The sequence below is a fragment of the Dermacentor albipictus genome, chromosome 5 (assembly GCF_038994185.2).
Source record: "Dermacentor albipictus isolate Rhodes 1998 colony chromosome 5, USDA_Dalb.pri_finalv2, whole genome shotgun sequence".
Taxonomy (NCBI): Eukaryota; Metazoa; Arthropoda; class Arachnida; order Ixodida; family Ixodidae; genus Dermacentor; species Dermacentor albipictus.
Window position 1 is genome coordinate 87,016,039 of NC_091825.1, and position 19,910 is coordinate 87,035,948.

General features: G+C 49.2%; 1 protein-coding gene across 1 annotated transcript; it reads right to left on the reverse strand.

The window, feature by feature from the left end:
- Window positions 1-238: 238 nt before the first annotated feature.
- On the reverse strand, window positions 239-19,910 carry LOC135906905 (uncharacterized). Its single transcript, XM_065438537.2, has 5 exons — window positions 19,592-19,910; window positions 18,002-18,359; window positions 6,784-7,213; window positions 2,847-3,082; window positions 239-645 (listed from the first exon to the last, which is right to left on the reverse strand). The coding sequence occupies exons 1-5, from the start codon at window positions 19,734-19,736 to the stop codon at window positions 291-293; spliced, it is 1,524 nt and encodes a 507-aa protein (XP_065294609.2). The 5' UTR covers window positions 19,737-19,910; the 3' UTR covers window positions 239-290.

The window sequence follows — 19,910 nt, forward strand, 5'->3', positions numbered from 1 at the left end:
CACGCGAGCGCTGTGGCCGTCACTTTGAGCTGTACTTACAAGTAGCGATAATACTTGCGAGTCAAAAGATGAAAGAAAGCGAAGTTACGCTTTAGCATGGCGCCTTGATGTACTGTTGAATCAACGCCTCGAATTCAATATGCGGTAGCTTGCGATAGCTGCCAATATATTCGCGGCTGCCCCGAACTCCATCGTGTCGGCAAGGCGCTAGAAACGGCGCGCTCAACTTCATTTTAAATATCATTCGTATTTACTCTAACAGATTTCGCTATCGGAGGTACAAGCGCACACTAGTTCCGAGCGCGCGTGCAGCTCTTCCTGCAGGCGTTCATCGTGCGGAACCGGTTCGCACCGGTAAGGCACAGGCGAGTTTTGTCGTCGCCGGCCGCCGGCACCCTTCGGCACCGCCTGGATCGGGAGCGCTTCGAGACGGCGTCAGCGAAGTACGCGAACCGCAAGTGGGTGGCGTCGCAGTGCACGGTCTTCGGCACGCGGCAGGGATGTCGGCGGTCGGCGCATCTCCGAGCGCAGTCTTCCGACGTGTGGAAGACGTGCGCGCCTCCGGAGGGGCAGAGGCCGCGAGGGAAGCGCCAGCGGCGGCACAGTCGGCCGTCGGAGTACCACCAGACCTTCAGGACGTCTCTCCTGTCACGACGCGCAAGAAGGTGTAAGACGTTCACTGTTATACTGCGGCGCACACGGAGCGTCCAACTTTCAGCACTTTTACAAGTATTAGACGGTTAAATGAGAACACCGCTACTCGAAGGGACGAACAAGAAAGAACACGCATGCTTTTAATGTGATTAGCATTGTTAGAGTACTTGATGCACTTTCAGAGGTAGGAACGTCTGTCTATCTTTCTTTCGCCGAAAAATATGTGTGAAAGATGATGGATGGATGGATGGATGGATGGATGGATGGATGGATGGATGGATGGGTGGGTGGGTGGGTGGATGGATGGATGGATGGATGGATGGATGGATGGATGGATGGATGGATGGATGGATGGACGGATGGACGGACGGACGGACGGACGGACGGACGGACGGACGGACGGACGCAAAACTTTGATGAAGGTCCTGAGGTACACGATTCAACGCGCTGCGGGCCGCTTCCACGTTGGGACAGTCAGGCCATGCCCGACCGCCGCATCGTGGGCCCTCTGGACAGCCCATAGTTGCGCCCCGGCATCTGCGCTCGTGATAGCGAAGAGCCACTTGTCCTCATTGATTTGTTTTGTGCCTCGTAACGAGGGGTAACGCCAGACCATAAGGTCTAGGCTAGCGATGTCATTGCAGTGCCAGCAAGAATTTGTGGCATAGGTGTCGGGATCAAGCTTGTGGAATACAGTCGGGCTGGGATACAATCCTGTTTGCAATAATCTGAGGGTCAATGCCTGTGCTCTATTTAACTTCTTCTGTGGAAGGCGAAACTCTCTCCTGCCGAAGTGAAAGTGCTGCGTAATTTCATTGTATGTGATCGGTTGATTTCTGTTCTCCACCACTGCACGCCGGCGTTAGAGTTCTCCATGGTCGCGGAAGCGAGACCTCGCGCCTTGGAATGGGCCAGCTCGTTGAGGTTTATGGGCCCTCCCATGATGGATCCCATGTGAGCGGGGAAACACGTGAAAGTGTGGGTGGCGATACTTTTGCAGTCGAAGATGCGACAGGCTTCCTTACACAGGGCGCCAAGGCTGAAGGCGCGGATGGCTACCCTGCAGTTGCTGAAGATATTGGCATGTTTGTCGTCCAGGAGGGCCAAAACAATGGCCACTTGCTCGGCCGCACGCGACGACGTGCTTCGTACCGAAGCGGCGTTAGCGATCGAACCCCTGTGGTTGATCGACACTACCGTGAAATTGTTGCTGTTGCCATACTGGACCGCGTCAATGAAGCAGCTTCCACCAGGGAGTTTTATCGCGCGGCATAGGAGCGCCACCGCCCTGGCTTTTCTTTCTTTCTACGTTGCGCTGGGGATGCATATTGCGCGGGGCGGGCGATATGATGATGTTATCTTTCGGCTCTTTCAGAAGGCCCTGGTAGCCGTCTTCGACAGTGGCGGGGGGGACGCCCATCTCTGTTAGGAGTCGTCTGCCCGCCCTGGTGACGGAGAGCCTGAGAATGTGTGCCCTTTCTTGTGCTTCTGCTATTTCTTCCAGGGTTTATGAATTCCAACTGCAGGGGTCGGTCGGTGCGTGTGCAGTTTGGTAGTCCGAGGGCGCTCTTGATCCCCCTCCTTATCATGGCATTTAGCTTGTCTCGCTCGGCCCTGTTCCAGACATACATGGCCGCTACGTACGTGAAAGGGCATAAGAAGAAAGCGTGGACTAGCCTTATCAGATTTTTTTCGCTCAGGCCTCTCCTTCTGTTAGCTACCCGCTTGATTAGACCGATGGCGCTATCCGTCTTCTTTGCTAGTTTGTGAAAGATGATAAAAATATTTATTGATGATTGGTTTCATTCATTCATTCATTCACTCGTAGGCTTCAACGCCCCAATGCAATTTTGGGACAGTGAGAGACACAATAGTGCAGGGTTATAATCTTGACCGTCCGGGTGTTCTTAACCGTGCACCGAAATCTAAGTCCGCGAGCATTTTTGCGCTTCGCACCCGTTGAAACGCGGCTGCCACTGATGGAAATCGAACCACCTATACCTGGCGCTGCGCCCCAGAATGCCTTAGCCAATGAGCTACCGCGGGTGTTTATGACGACACCCATTGCGCGACTATAGCTACACATATATACACACACAGACACACACAAATCTACGAGTGCTACACAACCTAATCTTATATTTCTGCACTTCAAGCTGGTGCAGACTTCACAGTTTTGCCTTAAAGCGCACCTCTGGCATTCTTCGAATATGGGCCTCTGGTAGCACTCTGGAGCCGTGACGTTTTCACCGTCAACGCAGTTTTGTCGGCAGCTCGCCATCGAAGAGAAGCGGTTCCGACCGCGAGCACAAAGGCCCACCCTGCCGGTGGTGACTTCCACGCAAGCGTTGACTGAGCCACTGTAGTAGTATTCGGAATGCCCAGTGGGGCACAGTGCGAATGCTGAACGTCCGCATGCTAACTGCATCTGAAAAACAACAAAACAATCGTTCAATGGTGATATTATATTTATAGCTGTTCAAAGCAAACACGCATTCACTGCCACGTCTAAGCACGCACTGTTTGTGGGCGGGCAGGTAGAGCGGCGAAGCAGGCCGAGCGCCAGTACACAAATAAATATGCATCCTACGCTTAAATAAACGTACATAAAAATCTATATATGAGTTAACGCTGCTGGAAACCACACATATTTCTGTTTTCTTTAACCTCACTTAGGCTTCAGCCAGCAGTTTACAGTATTCAGCAGACAAGATAATTTTGTAAGTAAAGGCGGATAACACAATTGGCCAATGAAGGACACACGTGGCAGCAGAAAACACGCATATATTTACATACTGCCCGCATTTTCATATTCATATTTAAGCGCAGTGCAATAGCCGACCATTATCTTCATTTAATCTCCCGAATACATTCTTGGGAACGCAACTATGACAGCGCGTGTATTCATGATTGCCATTATCTTTCGCTCGTATGACATGGTTGTGAGAATACGCGTCTTAGAACTCATTTAAAACATGGAGGTCAAGTACGAACGCTGCACCTTCGAAGAAAAACGAAAGCGCAGCTTAATTACAAATGAGAAAGCAACATTAGCTTAACCAAAGGACGTGATTGCACTACTCTCAAACTCATAACTGAACTATATTGCCCCGCCAAGACAGTCAACATATCTGAAGAATTACCTCATTAAATCCTCTACAAAACGAGTGCAAATAAATGCGCATGCACACCAATATTCGTTCGCCATTGAAAACTGTTTGTGCACTTCCCGCACGCGAGCATATTACGATGTTGTTCCTGGATGCGCCCGTCGAATCAAGCTAGGGTGCTAGTGCGAATGCGGGCCATGACAACATTTAAATTGAAAAGCTTTTCTTGGCCTCTCTCGCCCGTTTTCGTAGTGGTTGGTGGCCGCCGGGCCGGAATTCCTCTGCCTATACAAAACTGTCGATGCAGCGGGCCCGTTCTCTCGCGAAACTGAGTTGTAGGGCACGTTCGTCGCCGGACGCCCATTATGCCCTTTTCAGGCAGTCGCCCTGTCGCCCAAGAGCTTTGCGGCGTGTGAACATTTAATTGGATGTGGCCAGTGGGTGGCACTGTGCGGCGTTTCTGCGCTGCCTGGGCACACGGTTGCGAGGCGCGTGTACGTTGCCGAAGTCCACTGCTGACCCTCTTGTCAGAGATGCACCATTTCGTCTTGCCAGCTGACCACGGCTTCGCTTAGACCGACTCCCACACCGAGTGGGATCTGCGTAATGTTAAACCGAGCGGCTGGAGCAATATCTGGCCTCTGTGGAATAAACACGGCTAAGATTAAAGCGCGAGTGCGCAGCCGTCGTCGTGATCCGGTTATTGTGACGCCATCTTGGTCGCGCTGCCGTCATCATCGCGGTGTCATCAACTCCATCGTCGTCATTCCGTCTTCGTCACACCGCCATCATCGCGATGCCGTCCACCGATGCATGCCGAAAGAAAGCTTAGCTTTCTCTGCGAACCCTCCTGGACTTTCCTGACCGTGGCTGCGGGGTGCCGTTGCTCTCCTGCCGAATGCCTCACACGTTAATTTTCTTTAATTGTGTTCCCGATGGTGGATAGAACATCCGTTCCCCAGCCCAGCAAGCAGCCCGGTGGTCCACCCAGTAAGCCAGAATCGCATGTATACTTCTATCGCGCTAATGCCAACAAGCTGTTTGAGATGAACAGGAAGAATCTGTAGCACTCGATTCCTTTCCCCCTTTTAACTTATCAACCAATACGAGACAGCCACTCGTGTCGACGTGATAGTTTTTCTTCGTATACGAAGATATACAGAACACAGATATATCTGTGTTTCAGGGCGCAGCTCTCAGGCGCCCGTCCTGCGGCGAGCGTTGATGTGGGCGTCGGCGTAACCGAGTGAATGGGCACAGCGAAGGACGAAAGAGCGAACGGGGAGCACAGTGGGGGATGAAGGACGCGAGGATGAAAACGGAGGACGAGGGTGCAGCGTAACCACGAGACGGAAAGTGGGGAAGGAGGGTATAACGAAAAGGCGAGAAAAAAAGCGTAGTGCGGCGACGATAGCTACGAGATGGCGCCAGAGTGGCGCCTGGGAGGTCTGTCTGCGGCGGCTGCTGCGGCAGGCGTGGATTACGCGTGTCGGCAGCGGCTGCCACGCGTCACCAACGCGCTGCCTCTCGCGATCCTCAAGTTTTTGCGAGGCAGTCGCGACATGCTTCCTTCCGTTTGCACCGGGCCGCACGAGACAGATTGTCCGCGCCAGCCAGTATCTGGCGAAGTGAAAACACATATAGAGCTGCAGTAAAATTTTGCAATTAGGGAGCATCCGGAATCATCGGTGAATTTTTTTGTATGCCCGCCTTTTTAGCAGCGATAATACTCACACTAACTAACCAGGTCGCGGTGAATATGCTGCAGCCTCCCCTTAGGTGGTACATTTTGTCAATGCGCCAGCAATTGTACAGGCATGTCGTGGCGATTTGCACATAACGAAACACAAGATTAGATGCTGAGAGATGGATGCCATTCGCCGTGTTACCATCCATTATTTACGTTTTCTTACCACATGCATGGATACCGACTTGCGCAGATGCTAGTGCTGTTACAAGTTGCCTTTCATAACTTAACCAGCGTCATAAGATGTACTGCCAGACTTGTTGATTGCACGGTCTGAGTTCAGTTTTGTTAATGTACTGAAATCACCCGCAGCTCTGTTAACTGCGTGAAACAATATGAAATTATCCAAGTAACAAAAAGCTTTTTATTGTACTGATGCAGTTATTGTTAATTTAATTTTTACTTTCCTTTAGAACAGTAAAAAACATGCACAAACCATTTAGAAGCCACAACCAGTTAGTATAGGGGGCGTAAATAGGATGTGTACTCAGGCAAGTAATAAAGAATATCGTACAAGCAGGTAAGCCAGTCTTAGCATACTAAACAAAATGTAATACTGAAATGATGATTTAAAAAGAAGCCTGCACAACGACGCGACTTGAAATGTAACCCGAACTGTCAATCCAAACTCTTGGCCGTCTCGGTCGAGGAACGTCGGAATGCTTTATAACCGTTCTGATATATATATATATATATATATATATATATATATATATATATATATATATATATATATATATATATATATATATATATATATATATAAAGTTTGCATATAACAAAATAGATTACTTTTTCATCTTTTTCAAGCGTACCGCTGAGCTGCCGCTTATGACCAGGGAGCGGCGCTGCTTAATTCACCCTAGCCAACCCACTTTGATTCCAGAAGCTGACTCTCTTTGATCAGAAGTAAGCTTATTTGCAGTTCAAAGCACGGCCCGAACAATGCTGCAAAAAGAATTGTTTAAATTTTGTTCAACAAAAACGGAAAGGGGGCATGGCGGGAGGAAGGCTATGCCATCATATTTGATCAACCATTTCTGACAGGAAGGCAGAACCATGTAAATGAAATTTCCGGTTCCTTGTACGTTAAAAGGCGCTTGCGACCAACGTGCCGTATTTGTATAACCATTCCGTATGCAGAAGCAGAGGCACAACATTAGAAATCGACTTTGCGCAACTTCAGTCTCCGTGCGTACAGGTGATACAGGTGACATATACTCAGGTGATATATACTCTCATACACTGAAATCATGTGAAATGTACTCTCACCGATCCGTGGAAGCTTGACCGAGCGAGTTCGTCCGGCTCTTCGACCGCTTTCCCGGAAGCTGGTGCCGCATTCCCCTTCGCTCGCGAGCCTCCAGAACCCGTCGCAGTTGTGTCTCCTCTTTCGTCGTTGCCAGTAACTTCGTCGCGATCGTACTCGTCGCTCTCCTGCTTAATGGACCCGTTATCGGCCTTGTTCGGGTCTGGGTAGTCTTTATCGAGGTCGTCGTTCGGCAACGGCCGCTGGAATTCACTGTGATGAGCTCCCCCTGAGTCGTCCTTACGGGGAGCGGCCGCAGCGGGAACTCCTGCCCCGGTGCTCGGCAGGTCAGCCACCAGCAGCACAAGGACCAGCAGCAGAATGACGACCGCGAATGTAACGACGAACGCTAGGACGGCGTTCTTTCCGGCGCCGAGGCACTCCGTGGTCCACCTGTAATGACGCTGTGTCATGTAGGTATAAGTACCAGCAAGACGTGATACTGGTACGAATTGGTATGGGACGCGCCGTGGTTGCTCAGTGGCTGTGGTGTTGGGCTGTTAAGCACCAGGTCGCGGGATCGAATACCGGCCACGGCGGCCGCATTTCGATGGGGGCGAAATGCGATAACACACGTGTACTTAGATTTAGGTGCACGTTAAAGAATCCGGAGTCCCAAACTACGGCGTGCCTCATAATCAGACCGTAAGTCTGGCGCGTAATATCCCATATTTTTTTTTTTTGAGCTGGTATGGTATATCGACAACACGTAAGGAGAGCCCGAAGACAGACACAATCAGTGTAGTGTGGTGCGTGCAGCGCAATGTCGCGTAATACAAGACAAAGTTTAATAATTCCCCTTTGTTTGTTACATAGTAAAGCATAATTCATTCCCTGTCAAAGGGAAAGGCATATTACTCCAGAGAAACTGCCTCTTTCGTGACGAACCTCGCTCAGCAATATCTAGGTGAAGTTCTCTCAATAAGGTTTATTCTAGCAGTCACTAATGTGTCTGTAAACAACTCTTGTGAAGTCTTCCGATTGTCCAAAGAGGGCCTGTGGATTTATTGCCGTATACATTGGTTTTGTGGAATAACGTCTGCACACTTCCTGCAAACAAGTGGCTTCAAAGTATACACGGGCCCTAATGCCACGAAGAAACAATACGAGGACACGTAAGCATTTTTTTATGAGTTGTGAATATGAAAGGAATAACGTCCAATTGAACCGTGCTGTGCAGTCCTTCGAGATTTGCGTTGCGAGCAATGTACCGTTAGCGGTACGTGCTGCCCGAGTCAACAAGCCGCAGCAGCCTGCCGTGCCAACGCCGCATGCCACAACGCGGCGATGCCCATCGATCGACGCATCTCGACTACGCAGCCTCACGCAGCACCTGAGCGCCACGGCCGCGGCAGGTGTTCCTTTTCACGTGCTTCGCGAACGCCTCCTAGATAGCACAAGGCATGTGCACTTCGATCCATCCCATGATGCTACCTTGCCCGACTGCCATAGAATATGACGGGGGTGCTCCCGAGTAAGCCGCGGTAATATTGACGTCACCGTTTTCGTCATGCCGGGCTTGACAGTGGAAATTTCGGTGAAAGTAGCATGACGTCATAAATGAGAGTGCACAGGTCTGTTACCTAGGAGGCGTTCGCTGTGCTCCGTAGAGGAGTACTGGTGCCGAGAGTGCGGGTGACGTGGCGTCGTGGCAACGCCCTCTTCCCCCGCGCAACATCAGGCGCGCTATCGCTGCAGCAGGAGTATTTTTTCACCCACTCTGCTCAGTCGAGGCACAGATCGGGAGGTGACGCCGCAACCAAGGTGAACTCCGTCGAGGCACTCTCGTGACGTGGCGTCGCAGCCAATGGCAATGTGATTTTAGGCGCCGTTTCACTGCTACAGACGACCCACGTCAGTTTCCTCGCTCAATTGTCCATTTGACGCTTTCCCACACACACACACACAAAAACTTGTTACGTACTTTGCTAAGGGTCATGGATTCTTCATTAGCCTAAAGGACAAGTCTATAATAGGGCAAAGTGGCCTACAAAATATCGATAAACGATTTAAAGACTTCATACATTCTTTTTCATAAAGCTTCGATATGCTACTGCAAGGTGACGATTGCTGCACGTTACCTGTGTGATTTTTTAAAGGGACACTAAAGACAAGAGATCAGTTATGACTGATAAAATATTTTTTCAAATGTGTATTTCCGATAAGTTCGCAGGAAAAGATAGAATAGTATAGTAAAGAAAATGAAAGTCAATTTTTTTTTTATTTTCGCCGAAACCTTAGCGCCGGAACCGGAACGCCAGTGTAACGTCACGGATTGAAAAATATTTTTTCTTATTGTGGCCACTGTGGGCTCGGTAAAAGTCCCTGAAACTTGCTAAGTATTTGGCTGTTTTAGAACACATTGTATTCCAGCTTTACGGGTAACAAATGACAAGGCCCCAATAGACAACTCCCAGTCTATGACGTTGAAGCCAGCTAGTACAAGAACTTCAAGGTGGTTTTGCGTACCGTTGTAAGACTTCGTATTTTTTGCCTTAGCTATTCTTCTCTAACGGCGAAAGTGTCCTCTTTTATTTTGTTGAAGGACAATCGACCTGCACAAGTTTGCTCATTTTCCTCTTTAATGTCCCTTTAAGGTGGTCGCTTAGTAAGGAATCGCGCCCACTTTGTATTGGCTCAGAGTCTAAGAACGAAGAGAAAGAAGGAGTGAAAAAAAGTCGCAGTTTCACCCAAAAGGCGAAGCATCGATTGCAATAGCAAATTAGTGGATAGCTGTACGAAGGACAGCATTTTTACCCGCCGTGTAAACTTGTAGCACAGGAATACTAAATTAAAAAGCATTGTGTCATATATCTCCCTCGATGACTGCCGAAACTCGCTGTCGAAACACTGGAGTGAGGAAGCGCGGCAGCAGCAGGGCGCCAATTGACCTTCCTGCTGCATCTCGCATCGACGCGAACTAAGCCGCGAAAATAGAGCGTGTGGTGGACTCTCCTCATCGCAGATGACTTTCAAGATACAGCGGTCGGGACGGGCGTGGGCGGCTGCTCCGGTCGCCAGGAGTAGAACGCGTCCCGCCTTCCCTACCCTCCCTCCCCCCCCCCCCGAAGCCTTGCGCGCGGCGGAAAAACCCTTTCCTCTTGCGTGCGCGAGATTGAGCCGCGATCGACTGCTTACCCTCGCATCCTTTCACTCGCACGTACAGCATACGGCGCGCGGCGACGATGTTATCGCCCTTGGACTTTATACGGAACCTCACGACGACAGCATAAATGAGCACGTGCTGGTGGGCGAATTGGTTATGCATGATTACAAAGAAGGCGCCAAATAAAACAACAGACGAAGGAAGGAGAGTGTCTCGTGTCTCCTTCCTTCGTCTGTTGTTTTATATGGCGCCTTCTTTGTAAACAAGCATAAATGAGCCTGGAGTGTCCATGTAATTGCTATCTCAATAAGAAACAACCATGACAATTAAATTGACGACTCACTTGCTGCACCACGCAAGGGGAGTTGCCTTTATGCAGAGGATAAAGGTTAGAAAATGCCGACATGCCCAGCAGTACGCAAGGTGCCGCCACCACTCAGTGATATGTATCTCGGCCAGCTGAAGTAGTAGTATGAATATCGCACGGCGGGCTGCGACCAACTGCCCGTTTCTAAGTGAATGGTAACTATGAAATTCTTGTCGCGGTGTCAAATCCCGGCCGCGGTGGCAGCATTTCGATGTGGGCCAAATGTAAGAATGCCCTTGCCCCATACATTGGGGGCTGTTAGGATCGGCCTGCAGGGGTAGTGCTCTGCAAAACTATCTCAGCCCGCTGCAGTTGCTTCGATCGATCCGCGGTGGTGGCGCCCTTCAGAGAACCAGCGAGGACGACAGCGCTAGCCGACCATGAACTTCCTTCGAAGAACTGGAGACTACGGCAGCGTTAATCCACCATGCGCCTCGTTCGGAGGATCGGCGACGGCAGCAGGGCTGGCCACGTTTGGCGCCCCGTGTATTGTTGGTTGATTTGCCGGGTCTTCATGGTCTCTCTGCAGCAAGAAGAGCTTCCCTAACAAAAGGGTGCTTTGCGGTACGTTTTCCTCGGGCCCCAAGATTCGTCGCAGTGTGCTGACACTCGTGGTGACTACAGGAGAAAGGCAGTTCTGGAATTTAGAGGCGCCGCCTCTACACGGCGTGACCACCTCTTCAGGCGTGACCACCTGGCTACGAGGACGTGCTCAACTCGGGTTCTGGGAATCCAGAGTGCGTACGTGTCTGTGTGAGCCCTCCTCCTCCAAAAGGCGGGTCAACTTCCATCACGTTGGACGCTACGAATTGGCGGTGAACTGTCGTTTCCGCCACCTACTGATCTAAGAGCACGGAGTGTTTATAAGCAGCTGTTTATCGCTGCTACAGTGTGCTCTCAGTGTGCTCTGTGATTGTGCTCGTCAGTGTGCTCGTGAGCTCTGTGCTGCGTGATTGGAGCTTCGTGCTCGTGTGCTGTATGCTTCGTCTTGCGTGCTCCATTTTGGAGTCACGCTAGGCTGTCGAATGTGTCTTGTTCTATTGTAAAAACATTTAAATAAACCCTGCTCGCCTAGTCCTACCCCCCCAAGTTCCTCCCTACGACCTACAACCCTTACAACTGGTGGCAGCGGCGAGATCGTCCGACAACTCCGACAGGGCACGTTAAAGATTGGGATCGAGGCTGAGAAATGGACTCTTGGAACAAACGAGGAGGAGAGGAAAAGCTTTATACAGTGTGTACAATGTACAGGCAATAGCAGGTAATTGCATACAGTAGCGAAGACAAAGAGCGCACCCGACCGACGGGGTGGCTGGTGGTGACTTTCTCTTCTAACAATGGGCCGACTCTGCCTTATACCCGTGTCACACGGGCGTTTGGAAGGCCTTCCAACCGATAGTCAGTTGACTCAAAGGTCAAGTTGGAACTGCTACACGGGCGGTTTCGACGGCCGCCGAGTCAATAGTCTATCGAGTCAACGGAGTACCTTACAACTCTATCGAAATCTCGATGGCCTTTGAGCAACGGAAACGGAAACGGCGCGAACATGCCCTCTCGCTCACAGTGTGCTCCAACTCACGGTTAGAAAGAACAAATCAAACTAAAATGCTCTAAAAATACTATATATGAGTGTTATCAATTATTCAATAAATTATTTTTGCCACTTGATATGCGCGAACTACACGCACTCTCGACAACAGCGACGTGTAGCGACGCAAACGTTGCCGCAGTTTCGCTACTCAACAACTTAAAAACTGAACATACATGTAAGGCAATGTATAAACAATTGTTTTAATCTATAAACAAACATAAAAGAAATTATAGTGCTTTTAAGTGGTTTTAATGTTATTTAACTTTTTGTGACATGAAAACGAAAATAAAGATACGCAACGCCACACCATTTGGCGAGAAACGCCGGAACCACTCAACGGCCTTTCAAAAGTGCCGTGTAGCAGCGCGACAACTCCTTTGAGTCAATAGAGTTCTGGCGTTTCGAAGGCCGTCGACTGGGAGTCCTTCCAAATGTGCCCGTGTGACACGGGTATTAAATCCCTTTGGCCGCCCGTCGTCGGCAAGAACGGGGCAGGACTGATGCTGACGTCAACCGCGTCGCTTTTCATTTTCGTCAAAGGAGAAGTTCAAGCTGCATAAAAGCGATCTCCACGGCAAGGGTCAGCAGTTCTGTGGAATTCTGAAGGCCGCCAGTGGATTCGTCATGGCGCTCTGTGCCCCCGTACAACTCAGTTCGACCCACGGAAAAGGTTCGGCAGTTTCCTAGAACTTTGCCGGTTGTCACCAAGGGCAACCACTTCCGAAGAATGAGGTGGGGAGGGGCGAAGCGCCCTGTCCTCGATGTAGGCGCGCAGCTGGCATAACACCAGATGGTGGTAATTGCCGGAGTCCCCCCCTACGGCGTGCCTCATAATAAAATAGTGGTTACGGCAAATAAAACCCCATCATTTCATTAAATTTTAGGTACTAAATTCTACAACTCGAAAACCGACACAATGATAGTATTCTTTGCGCGGAATATATACCTAAAGCATAGAGGAAATGCGAATGGTAAGCTTTTGCATGGTGTCTGTGCACGGCTTATATGGCCTGTTACTAATGCCTGCCGTCTCTTCAGTGTTCTCTTATTCTTATCGCATAATGGATGTGCTCTGACCTCCTCTAGAATATTCACGAAGGGGTAGTTCCCATCTTCCTTGACACATTTGTGAGCTCCAAGTGACAGTATGCATAGGAAAGGTTACGAAAGACTCGGAGGTTGGAAGGAGCACACAAGGGTTTTTCAAAACTGGCTCTCCTGAAATCCCCAAAATGGAGGATCTTTCAACACGGCAAAATTTCATTCGCCTGACAACAGCGTATTGGTAGAAAGCTAAGTTCATGCGTCTTCGACGAAAAACAAACTCCGCAGTTTTTATGAGAAGGTTGGCCCTCTTATCGAAACGAATGAAATAGCACTACCGGAGTAGGATCTTCGCTTTGCGAAAAAGTCAACAGATCACAGCATAATCAATTGACATTTGGAAGCGATAGATCACCAAACCATGAACTGCGCTCAACTACGAAGTTTTGTTTTCGAAGGTCCCACATGACTCTGGTTCCACAAACCGATCTATCTGTGTCAATGTGCTACAGTTAGGCGGATGAACAACTTTTTCTTCGCAGCGAGAAAAGGTGCTGCAGAACTCTGTAATTTACTGACGTCGTTATGGCAGTACTATAGCGGTTGGTCAGTGCAGAAAGCGATGGACCACCAAACTATGAACTGCGCTCAGCTACGAAGTTTTGTTTTCGAAGGTCCCACGTGACGCTGGTTCCACAAACCGATCTATCTGTGTCAATGTGCTACAGTTAGGCGGATGGACAACTTTTTCTTCGCAGCGAGAAAAGGTGCTGCAGAACTCTATAATTTACTGACGTCGTTATGGCAGTATTATAGCGGTTGGTCAGTGCAGAAAGCGATGGACCACCAAACTATGAACTGCGCTCAGCTCCGAAGTTTTGTTTTCGAAGGTCCCACGTGACGCTGGTTCCACAAACCGATCTATCTGTGTCAATGTGCTACAGTTAGGCGGATGGATAACTTTTTCTTCGCAGCGAGAAAAGGTGCTGCAGAACTCTGTAATTTACTGACGTCGTTATGGCAGTACTATAGCGGTTGGTCAGTGCAGAAAGCGATAGATCACCAAACCATGAACTGCGCTCAACTACGAAGTTTTGTTTTCGAAGGTCCCACATGACTCTGGTTCCACAAACCGATCTATCTGTGTCAATGTGCTACAGTTAGGCGGATGGACAACTTTTTCTTCGCAGCGAGAAAAGGTGCTGCAGAACTCTATAATTTACTGACGTCGTTATGGCAGTATTATAGCGGTTGGTCAGTGCAGAAAGCGATGGACCACCAAACTATGAACTGCGCTCAGCTACGAAGTTTTGTTTTCGAAGGTCCCACGTGACGCTGGTTCCACAAACCGATCTATCTGTGTCAATGTGCTACAGTTAGGCGGATGAACAACTTTTTCTTCGCAGCGAGAAAAGGTGCTGCAGAACTCTGTAATTTACTGACGTCGTTATGGCAGTACTATAGCGGTTGGTCAGTGCAGAAAGCGATGGACCACCAAACTATGAACTGCGCTCAGCTACGAAGTTTTGTTTTCGAAGGTCCCACGTGACGCTGGTTCCACAAACCGATCTATCTGTGTCAATGTGCTACAGTTAGGCGGATGGACAACTTTTTCTTCGCAGCGAGAAAAGGTGCTGCAGAACTCTGTAATTTACTGACGTCGTTATGGCAGTACTATAGCGGTTGGTCAGTGCAGAAAGCGATGGACCACCAAACTATGAACTGCGCTCAGCTACGAAGTTTTGTTTTCGAAGGTCCCACGTGACGCTGGTTCCACAAACCGATCTATCTGTGTCAATGTGCTACAGTTAGGCGGATGGACAACTTTTTCTTCGCAGCGAGAAAAGGTGCTGCAGAACTCTGTAATTTACTGACGTCGTTATGGCAGTACTATAGCGGTTGGTCAGTGCAGAAAGCGATGGACCACCAAACTATGAACTGCGCTCAGCTACGAAGTTTTGTTTTCGAAGGTCCCACGTGACGCTGGTTCCACAAACCGATCTATCTGTGTCAATGTGCTACAGTTAGGCGGATGGACAACTTTTTCTTCGCAGCGAGAAAAGGTGCTGCAGAACTCTGTAATTTACTGACGTCGTTATGGCAGTACTATAGCGGTTGGTCAGTGCAGAAAGCGATGGACCACCAAACTATGAACTGCGCTCAGCTACGAAGTTTTGTTTTCGAAGGTCCCACGTGACGCTGGTTCCACAAACCGATCTATCTGTGTCAATGTGCTACAGTTAGGCGGATGGACAACTTTTTCTTCGCAGCGAGAAAAGGTGCTGCAGAACTCTATAATTTACTGACGTCGTTATGGCAGTACTATAGCGGTTGGTCAGTGCAGAAAGCGATAGATCACCAAACCATGAACTGCGCTCAACTACGAAGTTTTGTTTTCGAAGGTCCCACATGACTCTGGTTCCACAAACCGATCTATCTGTGTCAATGTGCTACAGTTAGGCGGATGGACAACTTTTTCTTCGCAGCGAGAAAAGGTGCTGCAGAACTCTATAATTTACTGACGTCGTTATGGCAGTACTATAGCGGTTGGTCAGTGCAGAAAGCGATAGATCACCAAACCATGAACTGCGCTCAACTACGAAGTTTTGTTTTCGAAGGTCCCACATGACTCTGGTTCCACAAACCGATCTATCTGTGTCAATGTGCTACAGTTAGGCGGATGAACAACTTTTTCTTCGCAGCGAGAAAAGGTGCTGCAGAACTCTGTAATTTACTGACGTCGTTATGGCAGTACTATAGCGGTTGGTCAGTGCAGAAAGCGATGGACCACCAAACTATGAACTGCGCTCAGCTACGAAGTTTTGTTTTCGAAGGTCCCACGTGACGCTGGTTCCACAAACCGATCTATCTGTGTCAATGTGCTACAGTTAGGCGGATGGACAACTTTTTCTTCGCAGCGAGAAAAGGTGCTGCAGAACTCTGTAATTTACTGACGTCGTTATGGCAGTACTATAGCGGTTGGTCAGTGCAGAAAGCGATGGACCACCAAACTATGAACTGCGCTCAGCTACGAAGTTTTGTTTTCGAAGGTCCCACGTGACGCTGGTTCCACAAACCGATCTATCTGTGTCAATGTGCTACAGTTAGGCGGATGGACAACTTTTTCTTCGCAGCGAGAAAAGGTGCTGCAGAACTCTGTAATTTACTGACGTCGTTATGGCAGTACTATAGCGGTTGGTCAGTGCAGAAAGCGATGGACCACCAAACTATGAACTGCGCTCAGCTACGAAGTTTTGTTTTCGAAGGTCCCACGTGACGCTGGTTCCACAAACCGATCTATCTGTGTCAATGTGCTACAGTTAGGCGGATGGACAACTTTTTCTTCGCAGCGAGAAAAGGTGCTGCAGAACTCTGTAATTTACTGACGTCGTTATGGCAGTACTATAGCGGTTGGTCAGTGCAGAAAGCGATGGACCACCAAACTATGAACTGCGCTCAGCTACGAAGTTTTGTTTTCGAAGGTCCCACGTGACGCTGGTTCCACAAACCGATCTATCTGTGTCAATGTGCTACAGTTAGGCGGATGGACAACTTTTTCTTCGCAGCGAGAAAAGGTGCTGCAGAACTCTATAATTTACTGACGTCGTTATGGCAGTATTATAGCGGTTGGTCAGTGCAGAAAGCGATGGACCACCAAACTATGAACTGCGCTCAGCTCCGAAGTTTTGTTTTCGAAGGTCCCACGTGACGCTGGTTCCACAAACCGATCTATCTGTGTCAATGTGCTACAGTTAGGCGGATGGATAACTTTTTCTTCGCAGCGAGAAAAGGTGCTGCAGAACTCTATAATTTACTGACGTCGTTATGGCAGTACAATAGCGGTTGGTCAGTGCAGAAAGCGATGGACCACCAAACTATGAACTGCGCTCAGCTACGAAGTTTTGTTTTCGAAGGTCCCACGTGACGCTGGTTCCACAAACCGATCTATCTGTGTCAATGTGCTACAGTTAGGCGGATGGATAACTTTTTTTTCGCAGCGAGAAAATGTGCTGCAGAACTCTGTAATTTACTGACGTCGTTATGGCAGTATAATAGTAGCTTGTCAGTGCGTGGAAAAATTATGTATAAGTAGGCAATCATACAAATAAGCACATGCACGTATTTCTTTCTCGTGGCCTCGTTTTCCACGCTCTACCAACAACAACAACCAAAAAAAATTCACCGACGATTACGATACTCCCTGATGCAAAATTTGAAAGGAGCTGCGTACGTGTTTTCATTTCGCGATATGTTGGCTGGCGCGGACAATCTGCCTCGTGCGGCACGTTGCAAACGGAGCTAAGTGTAGCGCTACCGCCTCGCTGATCGGGGGATCGCGAGAGGAAGCGCGTGGGTGACCCGTGGGCGCGATTCCCAGCAGCCACCGCAGACAACCTACGCTCATGCAGCGCTTTGTTTCCATACAGACGACGCGCGCTACTGTGGCGCCATCTCGTAGCCATCGTCGCCCCAAACCCCTTCGTTACGCTGGTGCGCGGCATACGCTTCTCTTCTCATGCTCTCGCCATACCTTCCTCCTCCGCTTTCCCGCTCACGTTCTCTTCGCTCTCGCCGCTTTCTCATGCCCTACTGCGTCCGCTTTCGCTCTCATTTTTCGCTGTGCTCGTTCACGCAGTTAGAAGCGACGCTGACACTCGCCGCACGAACGGGTGCCTAAGAGCTACGCTTAAAAAAAAAAAGAAAACGCATGTCGCCATACCGCAAAATGGCATCCTAATGAGCAGGTAAGTCCGTAGTCAAGCTTAGTGTAGTTTAGGTGTATTTATTGCCAATAGCCTTTGCAGATTGCAAAATTTCCTGTCTCAACGGAATTTTTCACGAAAAAGGAAGCAAAGAGAAAATATTTATATCCCAAATTGAGTCTGCGTTAGTTGTTTACATAAATACCCTTGCATGACCAAGCGGGCATGATACATTTTTCTTCGACCCGGCTCGGTTCGTCGGCTCGCGCCGACGCTCGCCGTGAGAACGGGCACCGAAGAGCTGGGCTCTAAAATTGAAGTGAAGCACCTGCGCCGGGAGCGAGAGCGAAGTGATGTGCGATCGGCTAACCTGGACCAGTCGCCTTCGTCCATCGGGAGTTGCTGTTCGCGGCCGATTTCGCGCAGTGCCCAGTCCGTCCTCCGGCTGCTGCTGCTGCCGCCGCCGCCAGCCATCCCCGCCAGCGAGTGGCGGTGCAAGAAGTAGTGCCTGATCTCGTCCGGTATCCAGTACGGCGCCGCGCTGCTGCACTCGAACGATCCGCCATCATCCGTAGTGGACGTGGAGTTGGAAGCCAAAAAGGGCAAAGGCTGGCCACTGCTGGATGATGTGCACGCAGTGCTTGGTTCTCGTCCTGCGGCTTCGTGCCCAACGTTCCGCGGGACAGGCGCCAGCGCCTGTGGCCCGGGCGAGGCACTTGCTTCCGTTTCTGGCGAATGAAGGGAAGATTACCAATTCCGAAAGCTTAAATATCGCTTTTTACTGAGGCAGTCGCGTATTTATTTTACTTCGTCGTTGTTGTTGTAACAGTGCGCATCACTGCCACAGTGCCTTTCTTTTCATCTAAGCTTTCTAAACTGTGAATGCTATGTCAGCTGTGGTCAATCTAACTATTTCGTAGAATTGGACCAGCTTATGCAATACAGAAGAACACACGTTCATACTCATGTGTCAAGCCAGGTGAGCTTTAAATTGTGGAGACGCCGAAGAATGTTATTGAAGGCAAGCAGTTCCGTAATGTCAAAGCTTGGGTGGTTCTCTGAACTACTCAAACATGATAGCTCTGCAAAAGCTGAAAAGAGGCTTCGATAGAAACATGTTCCTTTAGTGAAACATTTAGTTCTGCAGAACAAAAATATCGAGAAGATTGCATGACGGTATTGTTGTTGGGCTCTGTAGGGGCACCTTGCCGGCAAGTGAAAGCCTATAAGAGACGATCTCAGCAGATTCCGTACAAGTGACATGAAACTCGTGTGTAAATGCTTTGTGCCTATTTACAGAACAATGTCATGAAACTCCTAAACTTTAGTTCGATCACGTTGCCCAAATAAGCTCTAAATTGGCATCAGGCATTGCGGTGACGTTCTGATGCCGCATATGTCGCGACATAGTTGTTACTCTATCCATTTACATGTGCTTTTCAAAAACAAAGAAAGATGCCTTCAAGATTGAGCTATACTGTGGATGTATGCGTATAGCTCAGCAACAAATACATCAAAGACAGCGAAACTGTATAGGCGAGTTCTCGCACCCTTCGGAAGTACTGTGTCTGTTTGCCGGCTTTTCGTAATGATGGATGCCACGCAAGCTGTACTGCAACACCAAGCCGTCAGGTTGCACCGCGGCAACCATATAAGCTCCCAGCTGACTTACAACGTTGAGTCCACGAAACGCGACGTGAGAAACAAAAAATACAAATTACTGGTTATAAAAACTGTTACGTAAGTTGTGCCTTGTGTAATGAGGTATACGCAAGATGATTTTTATTTTATAATTGGTCATTACGTTTCGAAGCAAACATCTTGGACTGCGGCAGTTCTTTGAGCGACACACAGAGGCCGCTGCTGCACGCCGGTCTTGACCGCCTCAAGTAAACGGCTGCGGAGATTACCTTAACGGCTTAGCTGCAAAGAAACCAGCTGCCTCCTGTTATTGCGTTACCTGGTTGTGCGGTGGCGGCATCCTGGTTCCCCTCCATCGTGTCGGAATGTGTCTGCTGTGGCTGGGCACCTTGAAAACCGGACCGCATAGCCCTTACAGACTTGCTATCGTACGGCCTAAAAAAGTAGGCCTGAGGCACGGACATATTCTTGTCTTTTGTTGGTTCTTGATCGCTGAGATTTATGAAGAGAACGGATTTCACGGGGCTGGTCGATTAGATCAACGTTAAATGACGCAATTGCGTGGAATATGGCAATAACTGGAAATGGAAAAGGGACCGCCTTGCTTGCTTGCTTGCTTGCTTGCTTGCTTGCTTGAT